This window comes from Hyphopichia burtonii (assembly GCF_001661395.1).
Source record: "Hyphopichia burtonii NRRL Y-1933 unplaced genomic scaffold HYPBUscaffold_3, whole genome shotgun sequence".
Lineage (NCBI taxonomy): Eukaryota > Fungi > Ascomycota > Pichiomycetes > Serinales > Debaryomycetaceae > Hyphopichia > Hyphopichia burtonii.
Genome location: NW_017963730.1, coordinates 1,180,655 through 1,200,596, shown reverse-complemented (window position 1 = coordinate 1,200,596; position 19,942 = coordinate 1,180,655). Strand labels below are relative to the sequence as shown.

The following is a 19,942-nucleotide window of genomic DNA, read 5'->3' as shown; positions in this document are numbered from 1 at the left end:
TAAATATTCAGGAAGTTTGCCCTGTTTTTATACTTTGCAAATTTGCTACTAAATTGCAAAAATAGAAAGCTTCTCAAATACTACATTTTGGTTGTTAAAAAATAGAGACAGCAGAAAAAAAAAAAAAATATATGTATTAATTTCTAGGTTTGAAAGACTTTAATGGATCACTTTTCTTACCAAATCTCTTACCGTGGCCTCCTCTTTTACCCTTTTGGACTCTATGACCGTGCTTGTGGAATGGTACGAATCCTAAGTTCTTAACTTCTCCTCTGGCACTTTCCGGTAATAAATATTCAGGGATTCTCTTCAATTGTGATTGAACTCTGCTTGGATGTAATTCTTTATCGTGTCTCAAACTGGCTAAATCTTGAGGATTTTCTTCGAAATATCTCTTCAATTTGTCAGAGTTAACCAATTCATTCTTTAATTCTTTAATTCTAGCTTCTCTAACAGCAGTCCCGGTGACTGCTCTAAATGCATCTTCTGCACGGTAACGGAACCCTTCAACTTGTTTCATATCAAACTGATATGGTTTGATTTCAAATCCACTACGCTCTTGTTGTTTAACGATACGGCGTAATATCTTTTCATCTCTTTTGGCCAGAGGCAATGTAGCAGTTTTATGTTTACCGACTTCTTTCACTGGAATAACAAATGAAAGAGCCATTCCTTTCTTACCAGCTCTTGCAGTTCTACCTACCCTATGAATATATGCTCGGGATGTGGTTGGTAAATCAAAATTAAGTACACATGCAACATTTTGGAAATCAATACCTCTGGATACCCCATATTCTTTATCCTTCTTTTGATTCTTCTTTTTTGATTTGGAAGCTTCCTTCACTTCTTGCCCTTCTTCCTTTTCTTCTCCTTCGTCTTCTTCTTCCTTTGCTTCATCTTGTTCAATGGTGATATTATTGGTTTCATCAGTAGCTATTAGTAAATGATAAACATTCTTATTAAATTCGTCAACGATATGTAATCTTGAATTAATTGGTAATTCACTATTCAAAATACAACAACGGATACCAAACTGTTCCATAAACAATTTTAATCTATATCCTCTTTCAACATCATTAACGAATATAAGTGTTTTCCCTTTAATTAATTGTAATTTGAATATAACGTAAGCTAAAAGATATTTATCAAATTCAGTTGTTCTAGCGTAAAATTGAATTAAATTATTTTGACTGATATTATCTTCATTCAATTTTAAAACGGCTGGTTTAGAACAGAATTTACTTTTGATTTCTTCAATATCTTCGTTTATAGTAGCTGACATCAAAAAAGTTTGTAGGTTCTTTTTAATAGGTAAGTATTCTTCTAATTTGTTTAAATCATCTTGATAACCATAAGATAATATTAAATCAACTTCATCGATTGTTAAATTTTCAACTTGCGATAAATTTAATAAATTTTGATTATTCTGTTCTTCCATCATCTTGATTAATTTGGCTGGTGTAGTAATAACTATCTCTGGTTTATTGATTAATAGAGATTGTAACACTTGGTCGGAAACATTAGATGATAAGTTAATAGAACCTAAGTTTGAATTACAATAACTTAATAATTTTTCAATAAACTGGTGTACTTGATTCGATAATTCTCGAGTTGGGACTAAAATAATACTTCTTATTTCATGATCTTCTCTTTCATTACTTAATAAGTTTTGGATTATTGGTATGACATAGGCTGCTGTTTTTCCTGAACCAGTTGATGCTTTGGCAATAATATCTCTTTTATCTTCTAATGCTAAAGGAATTGCACTTGATTGGATCAAGGTTGGATTTTCAAACCCGAGCTGATCGATGGCTTGGAGTAATCTGGGGTCAAGATTAAAGGTATCCCACTTGGTACTATCGTCGACATAAGCAGCTGATGCTGCTTTAGTATTACTCATGCTTACTTATCTTAATATTGAATGAAAATAGTATAAATTTTACTTTTAGATGCTCATCTGAAGTTTTCTCATCTACTTTTTTCTTTCTCATCGCAAAAAATCAGGTGTACGGGTCTTATTTTGGAAGCTATAACCAAAAGCTATCTAATAGTAATATCTAATAGGTATATCTAAGGTAAATCTAATGGGTATAGTCAATAGTTGTAGTTGAGAAGCATTTAAAAAAATGTCGTAGTACTCAACATAATTGGAATTTTTTTCGAAAGAGTTGAACGAAACCTGGCGTGATTCTTCAGCTTGGTATTATCCTGTTTAGTTAAAATTGAATAAAAGAGAAAGCGGTCTCTAATGAGCTTTAACGTATATTATAATGAAAACAAAGGGTGTTATTGGAAACGACTGGTGGTGTCAATTGAGTTTGAAGAAGGAGCTTTGTATATTGAAGTATGATACATGGGTGTTATTCTAACATTTTTTTCGAATAATTGCAAAAAAACTAATATTTTTTTTTGATTAAGACTTACTTACACAAGAGGAAAAAGAGCGACTCCGAAGTTTGTAAGTTTAACTTTCCTTAGACTAGCTTTCAACTAGGCGTGAAAATAAGAAAAATCACAGACATAATTGTGTGAGCCAAAATTTACACAATTTTTTCAAAAATAGATTTCAAGGCCAGAGAAAGTATATACCTAGTTGAATACTCAGTGAAAAAAGTAAAGCAGCTTATTAAAGAGATATAACAAGCCCAAAATCGGAAAATATCACAAATCCTTTAATGAATTTTGGCCTGACTTAAAAGCAACAGTAAAATAATTTTCATAAATCGGGCGTGTGGCGTAGTTGGTAGCGCGTTCGCTTAGCATGCGAAAGGTCTTGGGTTCGACTCCCAACTCGTCCATTTATTTTTTGAATTCATGATACATAAAGTATTATGAATGAAAGATAGATTTTCTTTGCTTTTTTATTCTTGTTTCAAAAGTTACAGAAGGACGATGATTAAGCGATGTATTAATATATACAATACCCGGGGCGGCAATTAGATTCTTGGAATTGGGCCACCAGGGGAGGATTCGATTCTACCGGTTAATCTTTCAACCCCATCTTCAGTGACTAATAACATTTCTTCAAATTGAGCAGAATGCTTACCATCACTAGTGGCAGCAGTCCAGTTATCGGGCCAAGAGATATCACGATAAGTACCCAAGTTAATCATTGGTTCTATGGTGAAAACCATACCAGGTTTAGCAACCCCAATAGCTTTATTTTTAGCATAATGAGGAATATTTGGTTGACAATGGAATAATTCATTAATACCATGACCACAATAGGTTCTAACTACCGAACAGTTATTTTTTGAAGCATGAGATTCGATAATGTTACCAAGTTCTCTAAAAGGTAAACCTGGTTTTACTGCATCGATTGCTAAATCTAAACATTCTCTAGTAGTTTCGACTAATCTAACCAAATCAGGATTTGCTTTTGCTTTATCACCAACGTAATAAGTTTCATTTAAATCGGCATTAAACCCAAGATAATAAATACTTACATCTAAATTGATAATATCACCATCTTTCAATTTAGTTTGATCAGGAATACCATGACAAATAACTTCATTTATAGAAGTACAAAAAGATTTTGGATAATTATAATAATTAAGAGGAGAAGGATAACAATTTCTCTTAATACATTCACGATGTAAAATTTCGTCTAATTCATCAGTGGTAATACCAGGTTCAATATGTTTTGCAGTAGCATCCAAAATTTCACGACTTACTTTACCAACTTTCCTCATTTTTTCAATTTCTTTTGCATTTAAGATTTTGATTTTACCTAAACGATCATTTTTAATTTCACTAATAGGTTTACCATTATTAGCATAATCAGGTAATTTAATATGTTTAGGAATGGCTCTTTTAGCAGTTAATGGATAGTTCGGTCTTAAGTCACCAGAATATTGGAATTCTGGCCATGGATCATATGGTTCATCATTACCATTTTCATTTTTATGAATTGATTTATGAGTTTGCCAGCTTGAACGGAAACATGTTTGATCACAGAAAATAGAAGTAACCCCACTTTTAAGACATAACGGACACTTAAGAGAACTTTCGGTCTCTTTCCCACACGAAAGTGAAGAACACACAGCAGCCATTTCAAATCTACAACAAGTAATAAGTAAAACAGTACTTGAATTAAAAATTTTTCCTATGTTTTTTAATACTTTTTCAGAAGGAAAAAAAAAAAAAAAAATCACGCTTTCTCATCACTAAAAGCTTATTTGCACCCGTCCTACATTGATCAATACATTACATACTCTTTATTGTATATTATTCATTGTATATACAGCTAAACCAGTCTTGGGTCTATGCCCAAGTTTTCTGGACCAAAACTCAAAGGCAACAAATCTTCGAGATAACACTTAATATATTGATCGCCATTTGAATCAAACATGAATACCGGGATATTTGGAGCAAATTCTCTAATGAATTGTCTACAAATTCCACAAGGACTTATTGGTTGATTTGAGTCACTTGAAATGGCAATTGCTTTATAAGTTTTATAACCTTGCAGCTGTCTCCAGTTAGTAAATCAATTAATATAAATAAAACGTACAATACATACAACTGCTTTACAAATGGTGGTACGTTCAGCACATACCCCAGCACCATACGAAGCATTTTCGACGTTAGCCCCGGAAATAAACTCATTGGTTGAAGTTATAATACAACAGCCAACCCTGGCCCTAGTTAGTATTCAGCTTGCCGTCGGCGTTTGATTAAACATACCTAAATTTGGAATATGGCGAGTACGAAACGTCTCTGGCTGTAATGGGTTAGTACAAGCAACGGGACGACAGTCTCATCCATACGTACCTTTGAGACACTCGTGCTTCAACCGGACGAACTCGGCGTCTGATAACTCGTGGTGATCCCTGTGGATATACGATAATGTCATGGTGGTGGACAGAGTATCCAGTGTCCAGCACCCGTAAGCCAATAAATCATCGAGTCACTTTTTCGCTGGTGCACGGAGTTTTGGCACCAACAGTTTTCAGTATATTGAACGGTCGGTCGATTCATAAACTGTTAAGTAATAGAAATCACTGCTAAGTAAGCACCAGGAAAACGGTTAAAAAAGTAAGTGACAGGAAGTGACAGGGGTAGAAGTAACAGACGTAACAGAAATAACTGTCAAGAAATAACTGTCAAGAAATAACTGTCAAGAAATAACTGTCATGAAATAACTGTCAAGAAATAACTGTCATGAAATAACTGTCAAGAAATAACTGTCATGAAATAACTGTCAAGAAATAACTGTCGAGAAATTACTGCAAATTATGCTGAGAAACAGAATACACTGATAAGAAATATTTGCAACTAAAATGAAGCCCATAATCAGAGATAACCAATAAGGTAGGACCTTAGGTGTGCACTAGAGGCAAAGGCAGACACCAAATTACGAGATAAACAGGAATGCCCCAAAGGTCTTGAGCGATAATCGTAGCTCAACTAACATTATCCTTACTCTTTCACAAGCTAGCCATTGCCATATATATACACGAACAGGGTCTTTGGGCCTGAAATTTACGCTACGTACTCGGACTTACCCCCACCGATCACATCCGTGCACCAGAATTATTGTAATTACATAAGCGGCGGTGGTCTAGTATGACATCATAAACAAATGGTCCAATCTCACTGGAAAACACCACCAACGCCACCAACACCAGGTCTCAAAAGTAGCAGTAGAGCACTGTTTGTTGCACCATCACCAGATCCTTCTCTTGAACAAAACACTGTGTCGAATAGGGTGGTCCGAGGATATAGAAGAGAGAAAGGTGACAAATACAATTGACATTGACTGCTTTGTTGCTAATGAAGATTCAGGCATACAGGTGTCAACAATACAAAATACTACATATTTCATTAAACATCCATCAAAGCTGGATTCATCCTTTGGTTGATCTTTCCAAATAGTGTTTTGCCAAAGCGGACTCTTTTTTTTTTGCTGGCGTAATACCCTTTTTTTCATTGCTCGTTCTTTTGATAACTCGATTATTTATTTGCTTTCTTTATAGGAACAGGCCGGAAAAGTTAATGATTAAGTATGTCTGAGTTGTTTTTCTTGCGACACGGTCTAAGAATCGATCATGCTTTGCAAGAAGATCCGGAAGCACAACCATTACTAGCGGATTCCCAACCGTATGATCCTTCATTATCGACAGTGGCAGTTGGTCAAATGGAAAAAGCTTGTGATGATTTATTGGAAACAACCGAAGCATTTCAAGATAAATCGGATACAAGTATTAGGAAAAACATCTTCATTCATGTGAGTCCCTATTTACGCTGTTTACAATCGGCAGATTTAATGATAACGTTTTTGAAGAATAAAATAAGTTCCAAATATCCAAATTACAAAGTAAGAATACAAATTTTGGGAGATTTTGCATTATCCGAATGGATTCACGATAAAATGAAAAATAAACCGCCTTTTATTGATTCAAATGATGCTTATCAAATGTATACTCCGAATATTAAAACATTGAAGAATAAAAATTGTGTTTCGAACTTTAGGCCAACAAATTCATTGGGCCCATTTAATGGTCCCGATTTAAATTATAAAGATTATCAAAATCATTGTAAAAGTTATTTTAAAAAACTATTGGCTACCTATGATAAACCTTCGTATATTAAAAATAAAGATATCATCTTAATCATATCTCATGGTTACGTCATTAATAACTTTGTTTCTTATTTCATAAATCATCCAATATTTGATGAGATCCCCGGAGCTAAAATAAACTATGCTAAACGAGTTAAAAATGATGAAATAAATGAAGATTCGGATGAATATGATCCTTCTAATTATAAATGGGTCTTGTTCAAAGACTCGCTTGACTTATTTACTCCAGATATTGATACTAGTTTGAATCTAGAAACGGATATAGTCTATTATAAAACTAACTTTATTAAAAGAGATGAATTAAATGATCAAGGTCCTCAAACTTCTAAATCTCCCGGAGGATTTTTAGGTAAACCCCAACTAGAAAAACCTAGACCCTCTTTTAAAATTCCTCAAACAAGTAATCAACATAATGCAGTTTCAAGTACTAAAGAAAATCATAATAACCCGGCAATTATTAAAAATTATAATCCTATTTGTCCAGCGGCAAAAGATTGGGAACCGGATTTATCTCTTCAATTCAAAATTAAATCAGAATTCCAATTAAAAGTTATTAATGATGAAGCGTTTAAAAAATCTTTTAATATAACTAATCGCCCAGTTAAACCAATAAGTCCAGAAGTAAGTCCAAATTCAAAACCAACTAGAAATAACTCAGTAATTGATTTAAGCAAATTAGTCGATAATGATGATATTTATAAGCCAATGAAATTGAAATATTCAACCACTTCCCAAATTCCAATTCATAAATTAAATTCAAAAGTTAATTCTCAAGTTAATTTGGCTCAATATCAAAGATCAAATAATTCCTCAAATGATAATTCTTTAACTGATTTACCAAAATATTTAAACTCAATTCAAAAAAGAAGACGCTCTTCTTCAAATCCAATTAATGTCACGGTGACTCATAATGCTAAAGATTCTTACTTCCCCCTGAATATAATTTCAAAAGTTAGATCAACCCCTGATAAAAGCTCGGATTTTCATACTTCCACTTCTCAAGAATCTTTATCTCCAAATGATGATGGTGGAGTAAGTGACTTGAATAGTGATTTGGATATCATTCAAGAAACTCATGGTGGTCCTACAACTCCAGGTGCTTTCGATGTAAATCTGTTCAATTTTGAAACTCCTTCTTCCACTCAATCCCCGGAACCTTCAGAACTAAATTCAGGTGAAGTATCAGGTAACCTTGGTGCCGCAGTGGCTGCTGGTAAGAGACCAGTACCAACCCCACAACAACCTCCAAATCCTTTATTAAATCGCTCAAAATCTTTGAATTATAAAAGAGGTACTGCTCCTGCTAGTAGTAAATCTTTATCGCTATTAGCTAAATATCAACAACATCAACAATCTCAACAATCTCAACAATCTAAAAACAAAAATTCAAAAAATTCTGAAGATGATGATAATGACGAAGATGATGACGAAGATGATGACGAAGATGATGACGAAGAAGATGATGACGATAATATAAATAATAGAATGTTTTCATTATCTTTTGCAAATAATAGGAAAGTCATGTCAAAAAATAAATCACCTAAATCTTTCGATCAATCAAGCTTCAATGGTGAACATAAAAATCCAGTGAAATTTTATCCTTCGGGTATTTCAAATAATAGGCCCGGTACTCCTCCTTCAACTTATTCTGCTTTAATTTCAACTACTCCAGTAGCCTTTGATAAACAAAATAGATTTTCAAGTGAACGAAAAGTAAGACCCATGTTTTATCAATTTGGTTCCAATTCAAATTCAAATGAAGACTTGAGTACTAGTGAGAGTCCTGCTAATCCCCATAATCCTAATGAAGCTGACGACGAAAGTGATGATAGTTTATCTTCGGATGATTCTATAAGTTCTGATGATGATGATGTCATGTTTAATAATCGTGACAAAAATAAAGTTAACCAAGTTCCTACTCAAAAAACGGCGAAATCTAAAGCCGATAAAAAGAACTCCCAGTATATTTGGTTTGGTCAAAATAGAAGCTAGCGTTTTCTTTTCTTATGAATTAATATAGCCCATATATAGTTACGAATTCTTCCTTTTCTTTTGTATTTTTTCTTCACCCTTTCAGTATTTCCCTACGCTTAATTTTTGCATTTGTCATTCTACATTTCAAACCTCCCTTTCCCCATTAGATTATTTATTATATTTAATAAACGTATAAATCATTTAGTTTTAATTGCAAGAATTTAATGAGAAAAATTAGGTAGAAAACAGAAAGTTTTGATAATCACGCATTACAAGAATTTTTGAATACAAAAATAATAGTCATTATCTAGATGTTCAATTGAGTTCCTCAAACTATGTCGATATCTTCTAAGGCATCAGCTGGATCACCGTACCCTCAATCACGGCCTGATCCGTCTTTGACTTCCAATACCGCAACTATTGGACTTTCCAAGAACTTAGTTGTCCCAATAACAATCAAATTATGCTATTTACAACCTTCAAAGAAATCCTTACCAAGTATCATAAATAATCTCGCATCAAGCTCGGATAAATACTCAAATCCTTTGATATTTAAAAAACTATCTAATGTTTCAATCAATTCAGAACTTTTGGTTGAATTTCAGGTCTTTGATGGTAATAACAATCCCATTTCTATTCCCGTCACGTCAAATTATAAATACTTCACTAGTAATCGAAGAATTTGGAACACGATTCATAAGTTACCAGTGACTTACAATCAAGTCTCTGTTGAGTCGTATATAAAGTTTACCATATTTGAAATCATTGATACCAAAAGATCAATTTTTGGTGTAGGATACTTGTCAATCTTCAATAAAGACACATCCACAGTTCGTAAAGGTTCATACAAGGTTGCCATACACACAAATACCGAGAAATGGGATGGCAGAAAAGGAATTGCACCTAAAATAGAATACGGTGATATACTCGGTACAACTGACTTGGAACAAAAACTCATAAACTACGAAAATGGTGAGTATCCCAGATCTTCTTGGTTGGATAAACTATCCTTATCAAAAATCGAAAAAGAACGTAGCTTGAGTTTAAAAAATGCATTATCTTACGACTATTATAGACATACTAAAAACGATGTTGACAAAACCCATGTGAATACGGATGATGACAAAAGAGATAGCACTGAAGATGATGATTTATATTACATCTATATCGAGTTACCAAACTTCGAATTACCAATTGTATATTCTGATGAAACGTACCAAACTCCAAACTTTTTGAAGAACATGAAAGTCGAAGATAACTTGACAGCTATTGATGCTGGGTCCAATACAAGTGTTATCATTAACTCAATGGATATACCAATGTTGAAAACTTCAAACAATGTGAAAGTCTATGACCCCGATTTTGATAATTCGGTCTTACAAAATTTGAGCATGAAAAATTTCGACAGTGACAACGGTGTTACAGAGAATACTAATACGCTTCACAATCTTCAACTTGACCCAATTGAAGTCAAATATCACAAATTAGAAAGAAACATTAATAATAACTCAATTTTGGATAAAGAATTAAAGCCCACGCCTCAAATCAGAGACGAATTATTAAGAATTTTACAGAAACCTTCTAATATTGAGTTAACAGATGTTGAGAAAAATTTAATTTGGAAATTTCGTTATTACTTCTCCAAGAATAACTCTATAGCTACGGCATTATTAGATGAAACAAGTAATGATGCCCCAGTTCAAGCTACATCAACCACTCGCAGCACGAAACTGTTTTTAACAAAGTTTTTAAAATCTATCAATTGGGATAATGATTATGAATTAGATCATGCATTTAATGAAATTATTCCAAATTATTGGACTGTGGATAAAATACAAATCGGTGATGCATTAGAATTATTAAGTAGCTATTTCAATCCTTATACGTTAACTTCAGAATTGAGACGAAGAGCTACTAATACAAACCAAGGCAATGGTACCAACCATGATCAAATGGCTACTGATGAATCCAAGTTTCGTAAGGTTTTCAAATACGTCATTTTCTTGAGGAAATTTGCTGTTGATCGCTTAAGATTGGCCAATGGAGAAGAGCTTTTGTTATATTTACTTCAATTAGTTCAAGCATTGAAGTATGAATCAATCATATTTGAAAAATCTTCAAAGTATCTTGCGAATGATCCACTTGATGAATATTCGATAGAATCAGGTTCGTCTTCCCTAGATGGAGAAGAATCATTACTGAAACTACCCTTGGCTACATTTTTGATTGATAAGTCCATTGAGATTGAGAAATTAGGTAATTTCTTTTATTGGTATGTTAAGGTAGAAAATGAAGACCAAATTAATAGTCCGTCAACGAGACCTACTAAGATATACTCTCTTGTTCTTAATAAATACATCGAAAGTCTTAAGAGACACTCTTCTGTTAATAAATTGCCAAATTATAATCATTTGAAAAGACAAATTTGGTTTATCAAAAAGCTTACAAATCTAGTGGAACTTTTGAGAACAACATTTAAGAAGAATGAAGCTACCGCTAAAAAGGTTCAATTTCTAAGAGAATATCTCGCAGATGCTTCTAATGAATTACTTAAATTTCCGGAGCCTTTTCCGTTACCGCTAGATCCATCTGTCATAATTACTGGTTGCTATCCTAATGAGTCCTCAGTATTCAAGAGTTCTTTAGCACCTTTGAAAATCACATTCAAAACGATTCAGACTAGCAAAGACGGACATTCATCTCAAATATTTGGTCGCAAAAATAACAAGTATGGCAAATTTCCTCTAATGTTCAAAATTGGGGATGATTTGAGACAAGATCAATTAGTCATCCAAATTATTAATTTGATGGATCAATTATTGAAAAATGAAAACCTTGATTTAAGGTTAACACCTTATAAAATTTTGGCAACAAGTCCTATTGCGGGTCTTATACAGTTTGTACCTAACGATACCCTAGATACGGTCTTATCTCAGTCTTATCCAGCTTCTATTACTCATTCAAATCTGCCTGGCTCAGAAATGAATGGGATTCAGAGGGCAGCAACCATAAACTTAGCATCTAACGTCAATAATGAATTGGCGGTATCAAATAATGGAATCATGAGTTTTTTAAAGTTACACTCGAGAGAGTTGCAAACTGCAGAGCCCGAGGCTACAAGTGTTCTCGGTAATTCCAAGACATTAAACCAAAGAAGTCAGCAACAACATGCCATTGCCTCTAATTTGGGTGTATCCTCTATTGTGATGGATAACTATGTGAAATCCTGTGCTGGTTACTGTGTTATTACATATTTATTAGGTGTTGGTGATCGCCACTTAGATAACCTTCTTTTATCCCCCAATGGGAAATTTTGGCATGCTGATTTCGGATATATATTGGGTAGAGATCCCAAGCCATTCCCTCCATTGATGAAATTACCGATTCAAGTCATAGATGGAATGGGAGGTCTTAATCATGAAAATTTCAACATATTCAAAAGTTATTGCTTCATTACATATACAACATTAAGAAAAAATAGTAACTTGATTTTGAACTTGTTTCAATTAATGTTGGATGCCAATATTCCTGATATTAAGATTGATCCTAAAAGGGCTGTTGAAAAGGTTCAAGAAAAGTTTTGCTTAGAAATGACTGAAGAAGAAGCGATTCTACATTTCCAAAATCTTATCAATGACAGTGTGAATGCCTTCTTACCCGTTGTAATTGATAGATTACACAGTTTAGCACAATATTGGAGAGCGTAAGATCAGTATATATTAGGTTATTTAATCCAGCTTTTTATGAGGTTTAGTTCCTTTATATTTATCTCTAAAGCTCCTAGTAGCAAAAGTATATAAAGCTGATACCAAACCAAAAGGAGGGAAATAATCGAGCAAGGTATAGAGCATACCTGGTCTTATCTCATGAACTATTGAATCAATTGAATCTTGTAAGTCTTTTTCCGTTTTGCTATTGTCTATGACCAAGTCAGCCCTATAGTTTCTCTCTTCATTTGACATCTGGCTATCAATTCTTTTATTGGCATCGTCCTCCGACAACTCTGGATTCCTAAGCTTTAATCTTTCAATTTGTTTAATCCTCTCACAAGATACAGTAATTACTAACCCACAGAGACGATGCATAGTGGCTTCAAATAACAAAGGTACATCTAGTATAACAATATCGTTAAAGCTAATATATGCTTTGAATAGTTGCCAAAAGATCTCTTTTCTAACAGCTGGATGGACAATTGAATTCAACTTGGATAAATTAGCCTTATTCCCAAAAACAGCCTTACCCAAAGCTGGTCTATTTAATGAGCCATCACTTTCGCTGACTAGATCAGGTACTTCATCCCCAAATGTTTCAATAATTCTTTGATAAGCTTTTCTTCCTGGATTTACCACCTCTTTTGCAATCACGTCAGCATCAATCACACTAATATTATACTTATCCTTCAAGGTGGATGACACTGTAGATTTCCCGGTAGCAATACCTCCTGTCAATCCAACAATCAACATATTGTGCTTTACTATCTGTTGGTGAGGAGCTTCAGATAATAGACTGCGATCCTTCACTAAATCGCATAGAACACAGTACACTGACAGAGAAGACAGAAAAAAAAATCAGATTGAAAAATTGAAGATTATTCTACGAAGACATAGTCAGAGTAGCTCACATAGCGAGTCCACACGTATAATAGCATAAACAACGCTATGTCAAGCCGTATTTATGTGCTCGGAGCAGGATCCATGGGATCTTTGCTTGCACATGAGTTGAGACAATCGGCACCAGAGATTGCAAATCCAACATTATTATTCAAAGGAGAACAACGACTAAGAGATTTCATAGCACACGAGTCGAAAATTACAGTTATAAGGCAGAAAGGAGAAAACATATTTAAGTCAGAAAGTCAATTAGCTGCTGGCTGGCAACCTCCAATGTCCAGGGAAGGCATTCCTTCTCACATTGATAACTTGATAGTTGCAACTAAAACGTATCTGACGGAAGCAGCATTACGACCATACATTGGTAATTTGAGTTCTAACTCTAATGTTCTTTTCCTTCAGAATGGTATGGGCGTTGCTGATGATTTGAGAAGAAAATTCTGGCCGTCAAGTATCAATAGGCCCAACTTTTTCCAGATAATCAGTACTCATGGTGCCTATAAAGCACTGCCTAATGTTGTCCATCATGTTGGTTTGGGAAAGCTTTCTATAGGATACATTCCAAAGCACAGACACTCACTCCAAAGTGATGAGCTTAAATTAGATGGAAATTTGAAAAACTCCCCCAAAATCATTGAATTACTTACAGAATCAAAGAATTTGAATGCATCATACATTAAGCACAACCCCCTTTTATTGGTCCAAATGGAAAAGTTGGTGGTTAATGCATGTATCAATCCTCTTTCAGCAGTTCTAGATTGTTTGAATGGTGACTTGTTATATGGTAACAAAACTTTCGAATTGATGAAAAAAGTGGTTCAAGAGGCTGTTGATTGTTTCAAAGCCGAGTATTCATTTATAAAATTCGACCCACAGAGCAGTAGCTTTTTAGACGTGGGGAGGCTTTTAAACACTGTCCTTGATGTTTGTAAACTTACTGCCTCTAACAGTTCATCAATGAGGGAAGATGTGAGACACTTAAATAGAACTGAAATTGATTGGATCAATGGATACATTGTTAAACTAGGTACCAGACATCGTATTCCAACTCCGGTCAATCGTTTATTGATTTCGATGGTGAACAATAAATTGAGTATAGAGCAGTCGATCGAACTAAGTTCTACACAGATCGATAAAACAAAATGATTTGTCTTCTTGTATTATTGTCTATTTAGGTTAGGTATGATGATTCTAATGTACATTATTGTAAATTTAAACTCAATCCATGTTTTGAATCGTGGTAGATGCTATGTTTTTCATATCACGGTATAGCGTTCCGATTGTTTTCTTTCTAGCAATATATTCACTTCCGTCGTCATTAGAGAATTCCAACTTGGTATTTTTATCGCAAATGAAGATCACCTTTTCAAGAATTTTTGATATCAAAATGTTGGTGTTTCTTTTATACCCTGATCCATCTGAATACCCATTAATTAAGGCTGCTAGCTTCCTCGATTCATGAGGTATATTTTCTTGAAGTACTGCAAAGGCTACTTCTGTTCTAAATGAGATACCAGACAGTGCATTGATAGTATAATCACCGTAGTAGTCATGCTCTTTTAAAAAATCAACCTGACTTGGCTTCAACAAGGGGCTAATGTAATCTGTTATGTCTAGATAGTTCCAGCTATTTTTTGGTAAAGTAAACCCATATTCACAAAGTAAGAAAACGTTACTGTGAGGACCGTAACTGAAAAATAATTGTTGCCCTTTCTCGTACCTACTTGTTGTGTAAACCAGAAAACCGGATACGTCAATTTTTATTCCACATTGATCGTCACAGGAATGATTCAAAATATCAACGTAGGGTGCCATGGTGAAGTTGTCGTCCTTATTCTTGCTTTGGGGAATGTTCATATACAAGCAACGTGAATTTATACACATCCAAACCCATAAATATTTATCTTTAGGTAGATACTCTGATTCTATGATTTCATCAGACGATATCTCCAATTTTTTTGCAATCAAAGATTTGACAACTTTAAAATCAGACGTGAATCGTTTGAGCATGTCACTTGTGTGTTTTTTCACGCTTTTCGGGAGTAGACTGAGCAATTCTTCGTGATGGGCTACCTTCATAACTTCCCAAATTAAAGGACTGAGAATGAAATCATCAACGGATGGTAAAACGTCTATAAAAGGCTTCCAAAAAGAGTTCTTGCCCCTCTGAAATTCAAATAATATATATAATGACATCAATTGAACGCTTGACAAGTCAAGGAGCTCTTCTAACAGTAACTTTGTGTAAATATCAGTGAATTTATCCTGGATCTTGTCACTATTATAAGGCACATATATATTGAGGTAATGAGCTTCGGTCAACTTTATCTGATCATTATGTTTAGCTATGTGACGTATTATCGAGTTAGTATTCAAAAGAAAAGAATGAGGAATCTTGATGATGTTTTCATTCCTATTAATTGGACTTGATGCTCCTAAACCTCTACCAGTTGATTGGAAGTTTTCAATGGTCAATTTCGGCGATATGAAGGAATGGGAAGAAGGATTTGAAATCTCTTCCTCTCCGGTGTTATTGATCCACTTAAGTAACCTTTCCACCTTCAAGTCTGACATATCAACTGTTACTCCAAACTATCTTTAGTTAGTCATGATGAATTTATGAGAAGGAACCAGGAAAAAAAAAATTGCATCAAGATGTAACGGTCTTTCTGATTTTTTTCTATTGAGCGTGTTTTTCAAGCTTTTGTTTTGAAAGCATCACAAGTTATAAATCATATAGTAACACTTTGATAAAACTCCTTGATATGAAAAGCAAAGTACAATGAAAGTACTTTGTGTTGCCGAAAAGCCTTCAATTGCAAAAGAAGTATCGAAAATATTATCAGGAGGCTCCTTTTCGGTGAGGAACAGTAATAATAAGTACATCAAATATTTTGATTTCAAGTATAATTTTCCACAATTAGGACTATGTGATGTTACAATGACTGCGGTGTTGGGCCATGTTACTAACTTTGATTTCGGTCCTCAATTTGGCTGGAACTCGTGTCCCCCAGGAAGATTGTTTGCGGCACCAATTAGCACTATGGTAAGTCATCAAGATGTTTATAAAAATCTTTCTATTGAAGGAAGAAACGCGTCAAAATTGATGATCTGGACCGATTGTGATCGAGAAGGAGAATATATTGGATTCGAGATATTAGAAACTGCTAGAAAAAACAATAGTAGACTCACCCTCGAGAATACCTGGCGGGCCCAGTTTTCACATTTGGAAAAGAACCATATTTTGCAAGCATCTCGCAATCCCATTCAATTGGATATTAACTCGGTGAGGGCTGTGGAATGTCGTATGGAGGTTGATTTGAGATGTGGGATAAGTTTCACAAGATTCTTGACTGATCTATATAAGGGTCAAAGTTTAATTGGTGAAAAAGAGGTGATATCTTATGGTACTTGTCAGTTTCCTACCCTTGGATTCGTTGTTGATCGTTATATTAGAGTTAAAAATTTTGTGCCGGAGCCGTTTTGGTACATAATTGTTGATATAAAGAAAAACGACCAAAAGGTTGGGTTTCTGTGGGTGAAAGGTCATTTCTTCGATAGAGCCTACGTAACCTTATTATACCAAAAAGCCCTTAAATCACCGAATGGAAAAATCGTGAGTTTAACCAAGAGACCTACTAGTAATTGGAGACCCCTACCATTAACCACTGTTGATTTACAAAAAGACGCATCAAGAATCTTTAAAATGAGTGCTAAAAGAGCTTTGGACGCAGCTGAAAAATTATATAATAAAGGTTTCGTATCATATCCTAGAACTGAAACTGATCGTTTCCCTGCGGCAATGAATCTAAAAGATGTCATTGAAAGACAAACCTCCAGTAATAAATGGGGATCTTATGCAAAAGAACTACTAGAACTGAAATTCAGATCCCCCAGGTCAGGGTCTCATGATGATAAAGCGCATCCTCCAATCCATCCAGTTAAATACGCTGAATTAACACAATTGAATGGCGATGAGAAAACTATTTATGAATATATTGTTAGAAGGTTTTTAGCCTGCTGTTCCGATGATGCTAAAGGTGAACAAACAACTGCAACTTTGAAATGGGGGGACGAGCTTTTCACAGCTAATGGCTTAATGGTTTTAGCCAGAAACTATTTGGATATTTACATTTATAATAAATGGGAATCATCAAAACAGTTACCTCCTTTAGAACAAGGAGAAGAAGTAAATATAACCAACGCTAAAATGAAGGATGGGAAAACTTCACCGCCGCTGCACATGACTGAATCCGAATTAATTGCATTAATGGATGCAAATGGAATTGGAACCGATGCAACCATTGCTGAGCACATTGAGAAAATTCACAGTAGAAATTATGTTACTAAAATTAAACAAGGTAATGTTGAATATATATTACCAACGGATTTAGGAATGGGTTTAATAGCAGGATTTGACGAAATGGATTTCGTTGATAACATATCGCTATCGAAACCATTCTTAAGAAAAAATTTAGAAATCGGTTTACAGGAAATTGTCGAAGGCCGTAAAACCAGGCAACAAGTTGCAAGTGAAATGGTGGAACTTTACAAAAATGCCTTTGTATTGTGCAATCAAAATTCCGGCAATTTGGTTCAAAAGTATTTAGAGATACGCAATAGAAACGTACAATAGAAGTAGTTGGGACCTGACAATGTAAACGGAACTTATCAGGTGAGTATGTATTTAATAGAGATCTGTATTATAGTACTAAATCTTTTTCCTCATGTAATTGCTTATCTACTCGCTACAAAAAAAAAAAAGATAAGAACGGTGAGTATAAAATCCACGGAATATCGGCCGGTCAGACCAGCCTGGTTTAAATGAGCTGTAGACAAGCATGACAGTTAAGGAGCCAACGTATCTTCAAATTGCCAGTCAAAAACGAGCTGAGCGTGATCAAAATTTCAAGAAGGAATGGTTAATTCCAAAGTCTGAACTACCGGATTTGACTGACGTGAGCGATTGGATTACGAGTTCGGGGTACCTTTCGGCGAAAGAAATTGAAATCACTGAATCTAATGCTGGTGAAATCGTGGAGAACATTTCTAACCAGGTTTGGTCAAGTTTCGAAGTGACCCTGGCATTTTGTCATCGAGCATCGATTGTTCATCAGCTTACCAATTGTCTTTCTGAGGTATTTTTTGATGAAGGATTAAAGCAGGCAATGGAGTTGGATGAATATCAAAAAGCCACCGGGAAGACTCTTGGGCCTTTGCATGGCTTGCCAATCTCTATAAAGGATAATTTCAATATAAAGGGACAAGCATCAACGGTTGGAATTGTTAATTTTTCATTCAATCCAAAGAAAAAATTTGAAGAAGATGCCGTTTTGGTTAAAATGTTAAGAGAATTAGGAGGGGTATTCTACGTGAAGACCAACGTTCCAGTAGCAATGATGATGCCCGAAACCACTAATCATATTTATGGCAATACCACCAATCCTTTAAACCGTAATTTAAGTGCTGGAGGATCATCAGGAGGGGAAGTTGCTTTGCTAGCATGCAAAGGATCACCAACGGGGGTAGGTACTGATATTGGAGGAAGTCTCAGAATACCTGCCTCGTTTACCAATGTTTATACGTTGAAGCCGACATTTGGTAGATTCCCAACTTACGGAGCCCGGTCAGGATTGCCTGGCTTAGAGAGCGTCAACAGTGTCAACGGGCCGTTATGTCCTTCATTGGAGACGATGGAGTTTTACTGTAAGCACTTGATTGGACACGAGCCGTGGTTGTATGATGCTAAGGTGAACGAAATCCCATGGAGGAAAGTTGAATTGGACTCAAAGTTGAACATAGCTATTTTAGAAGACGACAAAGTAGTCAGACCTACGCCCCCAATCTTACGCGGAGTTAATATCGTGAAAGAAGGTTTGCTCAAGGCCGGTCATGAAGTAATTGAATGGGAGCCAACCGATCATTTAGAGTTGTCCAAGATCATTACTTCATTTTTCACTAGTGACGGTGGTATCCATGTTAAAAGGGAAACAGAAACCACCGGGGAGCCGTTTTTCCCGTACATGAGAATGTACGGTACCACTCCCGAGATGAAAGTAAGTGAGTTGTGGGCACTACAAGCAAGAAGAACCAGCTTAATCAAGGACTATTTAGAACGGTGGAATGCAACCAAGTTGAAAACCAAGAATGGTAAACCAATCGATGCTATTATAATGCCGGCCACCCCGTTCGCCGGGAGTCCTAACAGTAAATTCCACGATTATGTGGGATACACCTCGCCATTCAACTTGTTAGACTACACCGTCGGTGTTTTCCCGGTTACAAGAGCTGACCAGGACATTGACTTGAAAGAAGCCCGTGGCCTGTTCTACGGGGAAACCGATGAGAAGATCTGGGGCGATTACAACCCACAAGAGACCCATGGCGGTGCTGTTTCACTACAGTTAATCGGACGCAAGTACCAGGAAGAAAAAGTCATTGAAATGATGAAACTAGTGAGAGATCTCATCAGCTAGGCAATTGTTGCAAAAAAAATCCCTTTAACATCGGATATGTCATTGCAACCACCGAAAAGTTCGTACTTTTTTTTTGCCTTTTTTGCCTTTTCGCAAATAGAAAAAAAATCTTCGTAATTGAAGAGTTTTTATCGGCGAATAAAATTCGTAAAGTCATAATGGTATTAAGGTTAAATGAATATGAAATAAGTGGAAATGTAACTAGCGAACATCGGGGCATTGGCAGATAGGGGCATGGACACATATATATATATATATATATATATATATACGTATGAGCATGTATGAGTTAGATCATA

At 35.1% G+C, this 19,942-nt stretch overlaps 10 protein-coding genes and 1 non-coding gene across 11 annotated transcripts; 6 read left to right on the top strand and 5 right to left on the bottom strand.

The window, feature by feature from the left end:
- Window positions 1-96: 96 nt before the first annotated feature.
- On the bottom strand, window positions 97-1,900 carry HYPBUDRAFT_123093 (ATP-dependent DNA/RNA helicase; the record flags this gene model as incomplete). Its single annotated transcript, XM_020219301.1, has 1 exon — window positions 97-1,900. One exon carries the CDS (start codon window positions 1,898-1,900, stop codon window positions 137-139), a length of 1,764 nt encoding a protein of 587 aa, XP_020077048.1. The 3' UTR covers window positions 97-136.
- An 825-nt stretch (window positions 1,901-2,725) lies between these two features.
- HYPBUDRAFT_t90 lies at window positions 2,726-2,798 on the top strand. The gene has a single exon. It is a non-coding gene; the product is annotated as a tRNA-Ala (tRNA).
- A 29-nt stretch (window positions 2,799-2,827) lies between these two features.
- On the bottom strand, window positions 2,828-4,103 carry HYPBUDRAFT_201086 (methionine aminopeptidase). The gene has a single exon (XM_020223010.1). It carries the CDS (start codon window positions 4,050-4,052, stop codon window positions 2,937-2,939), a length of 1,116 nt encoding a protein of 371 aa, XP_020077047.1. The 5' UTR covers window positions 4,053-4,103; the 3' UTR covers window positions 2,828-2,936.
- A 110-nt stretch (window positions 4,104-4,213) lies between these two features.
- HYPBUDRAFT_123088 (cytidine deaminase) lies at window positions 4,214-5,222 on the bottom strand. Its single transcript, XM_020219300.1, has 4 exons — window positions 4,774-5,222; window positions 4,687-4,723; window positions 4,523-4,637; window positions 4,214-4,471 (listed from the first exon to the last, which is right to left on the bottom strand). Exons 1-4 carry the CDS (start codon window positions 4,853-4,855, stop codon window positions 4,247-4,249), a joined length of 459 nt encoding a protein of 152 aa, XP_020077046.1. The 5' UTR covers window positions 4,856-5,222; the 3' UTR covers window positions 4,214-4,246.
- A 785-nt stretch (window positions 5,223-6,007) lies between these two features.
- On the top strand, window positions 6,008-8,606 carry HYPBUDRAFT_166419 (uncharacterized protein; the record flags this gene model as incomplete). The annotated part of the gene is made up of 1 exon (XM_020222738.1): window positions 6,008-8,606. One exon carries the CDS (start codon window positions 6,008-6,010, stop codon window positions 8,573-8,575), a length of 2,568 nt encoding a protein of 855 aa, XP_020077045.1. The 3' UTR covers window positions 8,576-8,606.
- A 286-nt stretch (window positions 8,607-8,892) lies between these two features.
- VPS34 (phosphatidylinositol 3-kinase) lies at window positions 8,893-12,264 on the top strand (the record flags this gene model as incomplete). Its single annotated transcript, XM_020222228.1, has 1 exon — window positions 8,893-12,264. The coding sequence occupies one exon, from the start codon at window positions 8,893-8,895 to the stop codon at window positions 12,262-12,264; it is 3,372 nt and encodes a 1,123-aa protein (XP_020077044.1).
- HYPBUDRAFT_152676 (putative dephospho-CoA kinase) lies at window positions 12,200-13,049 on the bottom strand. Its single transcript, XM_020221138.1, has one exon. It carries the CDS (start codon window positions 13,018-13,020, stop codon window positions 12,286-12,288), a length of 735 nt encoding a protein of 244 aa, XP_020077043.1. The 5' UTR covers window positions 13,021-13,049; the 3' UTR covers window positions 12,200-12,285.
- A 68-nt stretch (window positions 13,050-13,117) lies between these two features.
- On the top strand, window positions 13,118-14,349 carry HYPBUDRAFT_201037 (2-dehydropantoate 2-reductase). Its single transcript, XM_020223009.1, has one exon. The coding sequence runs from the start codon at window positions 13,216-13,218 to the stop codon at window positions 14,311-14,313; it is 1,098 nt and encodes a 365-aa protein (XP_020077042.1). The 5' UTR covers window positions 13,118-13,215; the 3' UTR covers window positions 14,314-14,349.
- Window positions 14,350-14,358: 9 nt separating this feature from the next.
- On the bottom strand, window positions 14,359-15,749 carry HYPBUDRAFT_152675 (protein-lysine N-methyltransferase). Its single transcript, XM_020221137.1, has one exon. The coding sequence runs from the start codon at window positions 15,739-15,741 to the stop codon at window positions 14,386-14,388; it is 1,356 nt and encodes a 451-aa protein (XP_020077041.1). The 5' UTR covers window positions 15,742-15,749; the 3' UTR covers window positions 14,359-14,385.
- Window positions 15,750-15,912: 163 nt separating this feature from the next.
- HYPBUDRAFT_152674 (DNA topoisomerase 3) lies at window positions 15,913-17,862 on the top strand. The gene has a single exon (XM_020221136.1). It carries the CDS (start codon window positions 15,950-15,952, stop codon window positions 17,801-17,803), a length of 1,854 nt encoding a protein of 617 aa, XP_020077040.1. The 5' UTR covers window positions 15,913-15,949; the 3' UTR covers window positions 17,804-17,862.
- Window positions 17,863-17,906: 44 nt separating this feature from the next.
- On the top strand, window positions 17,907-19,780 carry HYPBUDRAFT_201028 (putative amidase). Its single transcript, XM_020223008.1, has one exon. It carries the CDS (start codon window positions 18,009-18,011, stop codon window positions 19,641-19,643), a length of 1,635 nt encoding a protein of 544 aa, XP_020077039.1. The 5' UTR covers window positions 17,907-18,008; the 3' UTR covers window positions 19,644-19,780.
- The last annotated feature ends 162 nt before the right edge of the window (window positions 19,781-19,942 follow it).